The sequence below is a fragment of the Leptopilina boulardi genome, unplaced genomic scaffold (assembly GCF_019393585.1).
Source record: "Leptopilina boulardi isolate dan_hultmark-lab unplaced genomic scaffold, ZJU_Lbou_2.1 LbouV2_273, whole genome shotgun sequence".
Taxonomy (NCBI): Eukaryota; Metazoa; Arthropoda; class Insecta; order Hymenoptera; family Figitidae; genus Leptopilina; species Leptopilina boulardi.
This window is the reverse complement of record NW_026137833.1, coordinates 4443459-4456093: the sequence shown is the minus strand read 5'-3', so window position 1 is coordinate 4456093 and position 12635 is coordinate 4443459. Positions and strand designations below refer to the sequence as shown.

Here is a 12635-nt window from a genome sequence, read left to right as displayed (position 1 = left end):
AGAGTTTTACAGTCCTATAGTACCCAGATTGGATCTTCATAAATAATTTCTGCACTTTCCTCTGTGTAACCGAAAATGATAATAGAAATTAAATAATTTTAAAAAATATTTACAAACCTTGTCTGTTTTCACGAGACTTGCTGTTGATTTCACAAAGAATTTTCATATAAACCCAGCAAATAACAATAAGTGGCGCAAAATACATGGCCAAGAGGCAAAAAATGTTGTAAATATTTTCCTGTAATTCCGATTTGAAAAAGCCGAAAGTTACACACTGGGTGAAATTTGGAAAATCAGGATGTGTTGCTACATGAAATATAAAACTCTGCAAATAACGTAAAGAATTTTTTTTTGAAGTACCGATAATAACAAATAATATGAAGTTGCAATATTAATTAATAAATCTACTTGTGGAATAGCGTAAATGACGCTGGTAATCCAAGCGACTGTTAACATCATTTTTCCTCGTCGCTTAGCATCGTTTAACTTTAGAGGATGTAAAACTGCAAAATACCTGCAATCACCAATTGTTTATAAACTATATGAAAATAGTATTAATAATATATATTTATCAATAAAGAAATTATGTTTTTATACAAACCTATCCAAGGAAACGCATATGAGTACATTACTAGATAAATAAAGACCGAAAGCTCTTAGAAATAAACAAATTTTACAGGCTAAATTTCCAGCCAACCATTTTACTGTGACTCTCCATCCGACCTAAAAATAAATTTTTATTAATTTTATATAAAGAGATTATTTATATTTAGTTATTCATTTATACGGGCAGTAGTGGTCTTTTATGCAAATTAATTACAAGAATAACAAAAGAGATAATGACTTAGCGAAACAATGACACATTTGAACTTAGATAACTCCAACGAGTTCATTACGTAATTTACTTATAAAAGTACTTAGAGTAACGCCATAGAAATCAATGTCATTGTGGTACTCATTGGCTTCTCTTGTTAATCTAACCATAACATAGTTTTCTCCAATAATTAGTTCTTTGATATGACTGGCTGAATTGAAACGGATTTCTGGTTAGTCTAAAAGGAACTGCAAAATTAAGCAAAGATAAAATTGTTGCGGACAGTTTATAATAATATTTTAAACAAAAAAAGTTAATCAGAAAATAAAAATCTGTTTCTTAATAATACCCAAATGCTAGCAAATGGTATCCCTGTCTGTCTAGCGATAAAACGCATAAATTTATTTTTGAACACGTTCAAGAACAATCATTACTTTTTACGAAAATAATAAATATGTTTGCAAATATTTGAATTTTTAAAAAATAAATACCTCGAGAGGAATCATAAAGAATGTGACGAAGAGATCTGCAGCTGATAAATGACATATCATCAATGCGATCCGTGACTTTTTATAACGACCTCTTGACAATGTAATGAAGACAGTGAGATTTCCAATTGCGGCAATTATGAAAAATATACAATATACTATTATAACGGTCAGCGAACGATTTGTAAACGTCATATTCGCCGGTAATGTCGAATTATTGAGTACACTGAAAAGAAAAGGAAAATTAATTTTAATTTCTTCCCACATTCTCTTACTACAAAAAAAGATTAGAAAAAGTTATCAAATTTTTTTTGCTAAAAACCAGAATGTATTTGTTTTAATGAAATTATAATTAATATTTAATTATATAAATAAAATACTAATTAATATTTGTGGTGATCTAACTTGTGCACTTTAGGACTAAACGGTCTGACTTTGTATCAATCTTTACCGCATTTAAGAATTTTTGCCCCGGAGTTATCTTACAATTAGACTTTTAGCTCACCTAAGGTAGTACCGTCAGGTTTTTTCTGTAACAGACCTTTTTCGTTGTATATTCGATTCTTCTGTTTTGTTCTTGGCCTATTTCTTACGTATTCCTTTAGAGAATCTTCTTCGCTTTTTAAAGAATTAATGTGAAGACATCGTATCCTCTGCTGTTTCTCTCTTGGTTATAGTTCTTCTTTCCTCTGAAATTTCCCTTATTATAAAAAGTAGGCTTGAGTCTTTTTGCAATCCGACAGATTGGCATAAAATTCTCCGCACTTGAAGCATGCAGTCAATATATTTACCGTCTTTTAATCTATTCCAATTCGGTCATATCCGAGATACTGATAAGGCTTTACGATCTTTAATTCCTTCCTAATTGGACAAGACACGAAGTCTATTTTTATTTCACCCTAATTTCTTCAGTCTTTTCTTGGTCGGATACTAAAAATGTTCTATTCTTTTTCTGTTGGGTCCAGAACCGTCAGCATCTTGTAACCTGCTATTTGAAAAGGAATCCAGCAAATCGAAAAAAGTTCCAGGCTGGACTTCTTTTTTTCCTGGGTAAGCAAGAACAACTCACAAATTACAAGTGTAACTTTTCGAACTACCTATGCTTCCTACTACTTTGGTGACCTCCTCGGAGATGAAAGACTCCTTGTCTAAGAGTTCTAGGATGATTTAGAGTGATATGGAAAGATTATACTACATACCAGAGTATAAACGATACAATGGAGATCTAGGTCCATATGAAGACTTGTCTTCTTCCAGACTTTTGGGTTGGACTTATGGTGGCAGTGGTTAAAAGCATACATAGCTTAAACCTTAAACCAAGCGTCTGATCAGAATGGACAACTTTTTGGGTACTGTAGCACGATCCGATATATTAACCTGTAGACTGACGGAATGTCTAAATTTAGGCTTTTTTACTGGATTTTGCTAAACGCTGGCAGGCTAAAAGTTAACCAACAGTTTACTGAAGACGCTAGTCTGTATTATATTTGGTCTTTAATAACTCGTTAAAAGTTCTGTAACCCATCCTTTTTCGTTCGGTTCACATTCTTTTGGAAAAGCAAAGTCTTCTTAATGGTTCGTTATCATGCTTTAGCGTAATCGGAGTTGTTCCACCCTCTAGATCTCTGCGTGTGAGTTTCAGTCTGAAAACAGACAGCGGCTTGCACAGCCGTTAAAGATTGGAAAGGACCTGGTCCCCACCGAGGTTCTACAACGACATTACTTTTCAGGAATCCGGGGATGACCAGACCGGCAAGTCAGTGAATATACCTGTACAAGAAGATCTCGCACGTAAAACTTGACAGTTTATTAAAGACGTTTATCGTTGTAGTGGCTGTTCCGGCTTTAGAATAGGCCGCCTGTAGTCCACTGCATGTCGTAAAAGGCGTCTAAAAAGGGCGCGGAGGATCGTACCCTTCTTGCTAAGTATCGTTTTGATAGATACGCGCAGTTGGATGAAACCGATGTTGCGTGAACGCACTACGCCTGCCACAATGACACCTGTAAAATGGGACCTTGCTGCTGGTCTTTGTTCCGCCTACTGTCGTGTAGTTAATATTCTTGCAAAGTTTATTCAGAACGTCAGTTTTCTTTTGGTTTTAGTAACTCCGTCTTTCTAATTTCTTACCTCAATATGTTCTCAAACAGGTCCTATAGTTCTTCTGAACGTGCAAAGTCTTTACCATGGTTGGTCATCATGCTTTAGGGTCATCAGAGTTGTTCCATCCTCTAGATTTCTGTGTGTGAGTTTCAGTATGAAAACGGACAGCGGGTTGTAAAGCCGTTAAGGATTGGAAAGGACCCCACCAAGGTTCTACAAGTTCATTACCTTTTAGGAATCCGGGGATGACCAAACCGGCAAGTCAGTGAATATACCTGTACAAAAAGATCTCGCACGTAAAACTTGACAGTTTATTGAAGACGTTTATCGTTATCCTGGCTGTCCCGGCTACAGAATAGGCCGCCTGTAGCTCACTGCATGTCGTAAAAGACGTCTAAAAAGGGCGCGGAGGGTCGTACCCTTCTGGCTAAGTACCGTTTTGAGAGAGACGCACAGTTGGAAGAAACCGATGATGCGTGAACGCAGTACGCCTGCCAAAATGTCACCTATAAAATGGGATCGAGTGCAAGGTGACCATGGAAGAACGGTCAAGAATTTTTCTTCCCGTAACCCATCGCGTGTCGTAAGAGGCAACTAAAGTGGAAACTTTGAACACACTACGCCTCCTCTTCTGGAGACAGGATGAGACTGCTGTCTGAAGATTGCAGTCTGGAAGCAGAACCTCCGTGTTGTCCCCGCTGGAAGTACACGATTCTTGTCCTCGCTAACTTACGCCCAATTTAGTTGTGGTATTATCGGGGCTAAAATGGCTGTAACTTTTGGGGAAAATAGAAGGCATCACAAGGAATTCTATGTCGTAAAAGGCGTTTTTCCATTTCCGCAGTACCTTGCAGTCAAAGTATCGGAAAGGATAGGCCATGAACATCGAGATTATAGTCCCTCATGGACCCAGGTATCTCATTGGGTCTCGGCGCCTTCCGTAGAAGGCAAACGATGAAATCGTTTATTGATCGCAGCATCAGTGAGCGGAACTTTCACGAGTTTTCCGGTGGGTTCTTTGCTGCCCTTTTTCCTGTCAAAATTTTCGAACCTTGTCTGGGCAAAGGGCGACAATGCTAACTTTCTCCTCCCGGAAGGGAGCTTGGTTTTTGAACGTCACTTAGGTCCTAAGGTCTTACAGCTATATCTTTTCCATTCCGCTCTCCTCCGGAGCTTCAGTAATGATGAGGCTTGCCAAATAACCGCCGTTTCTCTATGTCGTGTAATGTTTTTGCTGAAAAGTAGATATTTCTTTAACATCGGGTTTATTCTAGTCAGCCTAGCCGACTTTGTGTAACTTTGAAGACGTTAGTCATTTTTTGATAAAATTCCTTTACCTTCTCAATAATGACTTGAAGGTTCTTCTATCCGTTCTTTCTCAAATAGCACAAAAGCTTGCAGCAGAATTACCGTGAAAGGTTGTTAAGCTTGCACGGTAATGTTGTCGCAAGTAGCAAAACGTCCCACTTCTACAAGGTTACCACGGAAGGTTACTGCTAGGTTGCAGTGAAAGATTGTTGTTAGCTTTCAATGATTAGTTTCTGCAGTCTTGCAATGAAAGATTGTTGACAGCTTTTAATGAAAGGTTACTGTAGGCTTGCATTGAAAGCTTGCAGCAACTTTTCATTCAAAACTTACAACAGTCTTTCACTGACACCTTGCAGCAATCTTTCATAGAAACCTTGAACAGGTGAAACATTTTGCTAATTTACGACAACCTTACTGTGATAGCTTGCTGTAAGCTTTTTTGCTATCTGGGTGTAGTACGTCGAATGACAAAAAATCTTATCAGTGTCTTTGATTCTCTTACCCAGTAAAAAGTGTTGAAGAAAGTTTTCGAAAAGCTGGGAATTTTAATGTCCCTAGATCCCAATCATAGAGGAAATACCAATGAAGTATAAAGTCTGACGGAAGTTCCTTAGGTGAACCAATTTTCCTTTCGTAGATACCCGAGGTCTATTGGATTTGGCGATCTAGTGTCTTTTACCTACTTTGTCAGACATTTTGGTTTTTATTTCTCTTTCTATCGTGTTAATTAAAGAAAGACGAAAAAGGAAAATGGTTGTTAGAAGTAAGTAAACACCAAATGGCGTATTGCAATTTTTAATCAATTCCTATAATGTAATAATTCTTTTTGTCTCTGATTATGGCTTAAAAGTTCTTTCAAATCCCATAAATTAAATTGAAAAAAATTTTAATTTAACAAAATGGGAGTCCATATTTTTTTGGAAAATTATTCTAATATCGTTTCAAAGTAATGAGTAATTTTCACTATATTCTAATGTTTCTTTTACCAAAAGTTACCAATGTTTCAGGTATTTAAATTTATAATAATTTATTATACAAGATTTTTTGTTATCCAAACCCTAATAACACAAGATATCTTGTGATATATTGATAATATCCCGCAGATATCCTAGGGATGTCCTATGGATATCAAAAGGATCTCTTAAGGATATCCAAAAAATCGGCGGTTTGGATATCCTTTGGATATCCCATGGATATCTGAGGATATCCACAGGATATCTTCTGGATATCTCTATAGACTTTCATAAATGTCCTCCAGATATCCCATAGATATCGTCAGGATATCCTACAGATATTTTCAGGATATTCTCAGTATATCTTCTGGATGTCAAGAAGATATTCTCAGGATACTGTTTTTAAAGTCATTATGAGACTACGAGTGAGAATATTCTGTGAATTAAATTTTATATAAATAAAATAAAATGCAACTTGTTTTTCGAGAAAGTTGTTTAATTTGAAAAATAATTAACTAATTTTTTTCTCATTCGTGATTCATTCCTTTATTCATATGCTTAATATTGTCAGAAAATAAATTGGCTTTAAATAATATAAATTCTTCCCCGCAAATAACGAATAACTATTAATATTAATTATACATTAAGTGCATGAGTTTATTTAAAAACTTTGAAAAATGCGTTTCAAATCTTCATTTAAAATAAATTAGAAGCTCATAAGATTTTTGTTTTTATTATATTATTATTATTCATTATATTAGCTTAACAATTTTAACCTTTAAAAATATATGTTGAGATATTAAATATCCCGTGAATATCCTAAGAATATCCCACGGACATCTTGAGGATATCCCATGGATATCCTGCGATATAATATCCAATAGATATTTTGTGGATATCCTATGGATGTCCTGTTGATGTCCCACAGACCGGCGGTTTGGATATCCTAGGGATATCCTATGGATATCCCAAGATATCCTGGGGACCATTCTAGGATATCGACCATTGATATGGAAATCCTATGGATATCCTTTTGTTATGAGGGAATTATGCTTAAATGAAACTAAAAAATTTATTATAATCTCTTTTTAGTAATTATTATTTTATCAGAAAGAAAAAATTATTAACATTTGTAAGCAATAAAATAAATTAACAGAAAGAGAAAAAAATAATTGTAGTGGGAGGAGGAATAAATATATCAATATATTATATCGTACGAAGATATATATCAAGAAAATGATTTATATTCCTCAAGCGAACTTCTATATCTTTATATCCTCAGAACTCCAAATATAATAAAAAATGTTGTTTTTCAAGAAGAATTGATGTTCAAAATATTGACGATTTTTATTCTTATTCACGTCACTTGTGTACAAGAAAAACTTTTCAGCCACACAAAATGAAAAGAAAATAATTTTGATTAAAAATTATATAAAAATATTTTGATAAACATAATACAAATTATAATTATCTATAATAATAATAATGAATTAAAAAAATTTAAATATGGTATGTAATAACATTTTATGAAATATCGGTAGTAGGTAGTAATTGTAATTTTAGGAAAAAAAATATTTTTTAAAAATTTAACATATTACTTACCTATTGGTTTCCATTGTTACGAAATTTTCTATATTTAACACTTTAAAGTTTGTTTTTCATCAAATAAAATTTAATTTCCAATTTTAACGATACAACAGCAATTTTCCAGGTAAATTATAATTTGTTTATATACAATGCATTCTAAAAGACACTCAAAGTATTTCTCTCAATAAAATTTATGTTTCGGGTTTATCACTATATCGGAAAATTTGAAATAAACACTCAACTTCACAAACATTTTTGATAAATTTAAATAATTGCAACAATTGTCACTAAAATTTGGGTACGTTAAAATTATTTTTTAATATAAATTAAAAGTTGTATTCAAAAATTTTTAAAAATTCACTCGTATTATTTACGTTTTTCAGGCACTTTAGAAACAATTTTTTAAGTGCTATTAATGTTTATATACTATTGTCATTAAATTTTCTATAAAATTTATTCATTTGTCACTTAAATATCTTTCACAACACTTATTTACTTTCACATTTCAATAAAAAAAAATTTATTTATTTTTTTAAAGTTTTATAAATAAATTAAAATTTTTTTTTTTGAATTTAAAAGACAAAAAAAAACAAACAAATTACAAAAAAGTTGTATAGAATTGATAAAAAAAAGTATTAAAATTTTTTAATAATTTGTCCATTTTTATAAACATATACTTGAACATATCATATTCTCGTGTTTTTAAATTCATTTTGTTTAGAGCAATAAAATACGCGATGAATGTGGTCCTTGCTCCTGCGAGAGCAGATCCTTTCTGATTTTGTGCGCGTGACTAACAAAAGTTGAATGCTTCAAGCACAACTTGCAACTGAAACTTTTGAAAGGAGTACGCAAGCTCCATATATATATATATATATATATATTTGGATTTCATCCCCCTTTAACAAATTCATCTATTATTTACTTAACAAAAAATAATCATTATATATAGGTTTTTATAATTAATTTGTTTAAATTTTTATTAATTTTTACTTCAAAAAAATGTCATTATACCAAATGTTACCAAAAATAGTTACCAAAATTTTAAATGTACGAAATTATAATTCCTGCACTTAAAGTTTGAAAATTTTTGATTTCATGTGAACATAATTTAATTTACCCTCCTCCTATTTTTTAATTTAATTTTTCTAAAAATTTACTAAATTTTAAAGATTTTATATATACTTCTTTACACTTATTTATAAAATTATTTTTATTTATCAAACATAATTTCTAAATTATGTTTTGTATTATGCATTATGTAATTCTTTTTGGAAATTGAAAAATTAAAATTATTTTCATTCTTAAATCTTTTACTATTCAAATTATTTTTAAATTATTATTATATATTTATCCAAACATTATATTACATTATGATTGGTTTTTTAAGCGTTCAAGTTCAGGTAATGGATGCGTCCCGGGACGTAATCCCTAGTGTAGATCTATTTGCACCTGGGTATAGTATATGTAAGTGCAGGGCCGGATTTATATGCATTTTTCTATACAGAATTTTGGTTCTCGATTAATCGCAATGCAATTTGTATTTTTCTTCTTTTTATAATCTCATTTCTCCTTATAATTCAGCAAAGAGAACATTAGCATATTATGCCATCTACATTTGGTAAAGAATAACTATTTCAAAGCTTACGCACCAAGATAGCTCAGCCCTGGCATGACTATGTTGATCAGCTGGTATCAGAGAATCAACATGGCGCATCAGTATTAACATGAAAATAGTTTATGTTTATTTCAATTATAGTTCAATCGATTAGAAATTAATAACAATAAATTAGTGTTATTCAAGCGCTTACACTTTATTTTTCGTTTTGGTTACTTAGTCAAAAATATCTTTGTCAAAGACAACGAAGCGTGTAAGAGGCCCATTCTGCAATTCATTTATAACCTGAAAAGACTGATTTTGTATATGTATAAAAATAGATCTTACTTTTAATCTATTTTTTTTGGACTTTAATATGACACAATTGCAAATCACTCAGTTCTTTTTGTTAATATTCATTGTGTTTCTTACATAATTTGTAATAGAATTTGTTAATAAATAAATAATAATTTGTTCGGAATTTTTCACAGGCAGAATTTTGATTAGAAATTTCGGACAGGTAATCTTGTAAAAATACAAGATTACTGCATCATTTTAAAAACAGTGTTGTTAAGGAAGTTCTCTCGCAAACAGAAATGACGAAGAGTTAATTATCAAACTTGATAAACTGATAGATAATGGTTTAAAGAAGATGTAGTTAAATTTTTAGAGGTCTAGGTGGATTTTGACAAAAGATATAAATAATTTTCTCTTTTCACATTTAACACGGGTTCTTATGGGAAATTGAATTTTTTGGTCTGAAATCTCAAATTGTGAAAAATCTGACGAAAAGATATTATTGGAACTTTATATACATAAAGTTTAATAGCCAATGTTCACTTACTTTTAATAAAATTGATCAGACCTGGATTAGGAGACCCACAATTAATTATTTTGTCTAAAAAAACACCGTATTTTGACAATCAGAAATTACTTAGCACAACGCTTGGCAACGTTGCGTCTTGTAGGTTAGGTATAGAAAAAGCGCGAAATTTGAAAGTAATATAAGTAGTATATACATATAATAGTATATTCTTCAAAGATTTATAATAATGAATAATAATTTGAATTTGCTTATAAAATTAAGATTTTTAAAATAATAAATTATTATTATTATTATTTAACGAAAATAAATCAAACAATAGCAGACGACACGAAACGTAACGGGGGAAATATAATCCAACGTTGCCAAGCGTTGAGCTAGTACTACGTGATACAAATGAAAACTTAAATGGGCATTGATTTGACTGACGTTGGAGGGGGAGAACTTCCTTAATTTAAATAGATATTGAATTAAATTAAATTTTCAATAAACACATGAATTTTAAATATAATATTTGTAAAACAAAATAAAAAATTATACATATTTAGAGGAACGTGCAAAAAAATATGCTTTATTGCGTATTTTACAGAGTTACATGTGTATAAAGGACAAGTGTTAAGATTTTCCAATATATATATATGAAATTAAAGAGGTATTATTTATAGTGTTCTTCGTCTTACATATTTTATAGATAATATTTGAATGTGGTATACATTAATTTGACTTGCATCTGCAATTAAAAATTTATAACTATTAGTTTATATAATATATATGAAAGAGAATGAATATTATTATTATTTTTCTTTTTTGTTTGCTTAAAAAAGGAATGTCGATTATTTTAAAAAGAATTAATACCTTGTGCGATTTTATACCAGTTATTGTTTCATATTTTTGGCTATCATTTCTTGTGCCTGATGAATAGTATCCTGCATTGGTTGAGGTAATTTGCTTATTTGTTCTTCAGCAAAATGCTTAAATTCTTCCATGCTTGGCATTTTGTCTGGCATTTCACGCACAACCTTTTTGATGAAAAGAATAAAAAAAAATGCATATTTAATGTAAAAAATTTTAACTCATCCTTAAAAAGAGTTAAATTTAAAATTTGTAATGGAAAAAAAATCGAATTTACATACTCTATGATTGGCTGTTAATTCTCCATCCTCGATCTGAAACGTTTAAGAATATTAGAAATTGTAATTTAAAGAAATAGAAATAAATTTAATTAATATTAATTTTTATTAACTATTTTTTTTTATTTTAATTATAATTATAATAATCTTTGAAAAAAGAAAGTAGAATTAGAATTAAATAAATTGTCAATTTATTATATTTTAATTCAAATCTCACTTCCTGAGTTGGTGGCGTTGGAGGAGGATTTGGCATTGGACCATCAGGCCTGTGTCCATGATGAGCAAACTTTAACAAAATAGTATAAACAAAATAGTAAAAATAGTAGTAAGTATATGTAAAAAAAAAATATTTTTATTAAAAATTATATTTATTAACAATAAGTTAATTTAAATGCTTTCGTTATTTTGCCTAGAATTTTATTTATTTTAAATTTTATACATTTGACATATATGGTATTAAAAAATAAATGATATAAAAAACAAAATTTTTTCAAATTTAAAACATTAATAAATAACATGATATTAAAAAAGAATTAATACAAAGAATCAAAATTAAAATTAATTTTTAAAAATTTTAAACAAAAATAAAAATTTATTTTATTTATTTTATTTATTATTGAAATTTTTTGAAAAAAAATTATTTAATATTTAAAAAGGAAATGCAACGACACTTACAGAGACTGCAACAATGGCAAAGAGAACGATGAGAAAAATTGTTTTTTGCATCTTGCTTTCGTTTTAATTCAACTCTGATTCATTCATATAAAAATTTCAGATTTATATATAAATCCGTTGCCATTGTTTAAAGAAAAAAAGGGGAAAAAAAAATTTCGTGACAAAAATACATGGAAAATAAAGCACATACATGTAATATTTCTCAGAAATTAGTAGATCTAAGATTTTTATCCTTACAATTGTGTAACAAAATTATTCTAAAGATATATATATTCAAACTATACGTTATTACGATTTTTTTTTTAATATGACGAATAATTATAAAAATATAAATAGTGTAGCATTTAATTTGTGAGTATAATTAATCTTACTCATAAACAACAATGAAAACAATTATTTATTATATCATATAATCAATTTGCAAATTCATAATCATTCTTTTCAAAAAATATTTGTGTTTGTATTATTAAAATTTTATTCAATTCCATTCACAAAAAAACGATATAATGACAAAATTCTAAATTTTGCTTTTGATTGAAAGCTTACATATGAATATTATATATTTCACGCTGACATAATATATATAACTCATTTTTCGATTTGATAATATGATAATAAAAATAATAGTCATATTATGCAATTTTTAGATCTTTTATTTGCCCTCTGTTTCTTATGTAAGTGCGATACAATATTCTTTATATATTCAGTATATGGAGAAGTCACGTAATAAGCCTAAAAAGTGGATTTAAAAAAAAAATTTTTTTTCTTTTAATAAGAAAAATATTCATAATATCATTGATTGATATATTTACGGCCAGAGAACTTGTTCATTTCTTCGGAGAAACTTTTTAAAGTTAAAAACTTTTTTGATTAAAAAAGTTATACTTTTGATATCATGAACGGCAGTACTTTTTAAAAGTATTATTCCATTCAAATATATATATACTATAAAAGTAAATACATTCTTACAAGTTGATTACGAATTCGATATCAGATTTCCAAAATTCAAAATGGAGGATCTAATATGTCCAAAGATTTAGCCATATTGAATCTGCCATTTTGAATTTTTGAAAACTGACATCGGATTCGTAATCAGCGACCTCGAAAACCCCCGAGTAACAAATTTGAAGCAAATCCAATGAATTTTAAAAAAAATTTC

The 12635-nt window shown here is 29.8% G+C and overlaps 1 protein-coding gene across 1 annotated transcript in view; it reads right to left on the bottom strand.

Annotated features, from left to right (window-relative positions):
• LOC127281526 (adipokinetic hormone/corazonin-related peptide receptor variant I-like) overlaps positions 1-8061 on the bottom strand; it is a 35156-nt gene extending 27095 nt beyond the window's left edge. Inside the window, exons 1-5 of the mRNA XM_051305248.1 lie at positions 7267-8061; positions 1306-1528; positions 602-723; positions 409-514; positions 118-325 (exon numbers count right to left, since the gene is read on the bottom strand). Coding sequence (XP_051161205.1) covers positions 118-325; positions 409-514; positions 602-723; positions 1306-1528; positions 7267-7280 — 673 coding nt within the window. The 5' untranslated portion in view covers positions 7281-8061. The remainder of the gene's footprint in view (positions 1-117; positions 326-408; positions 515-601; positions 724-1305; positions 1529-7266) is intronic.
• Between the last annotated feature and the right edge of the window lie 4574 nt (positions 8062-12635).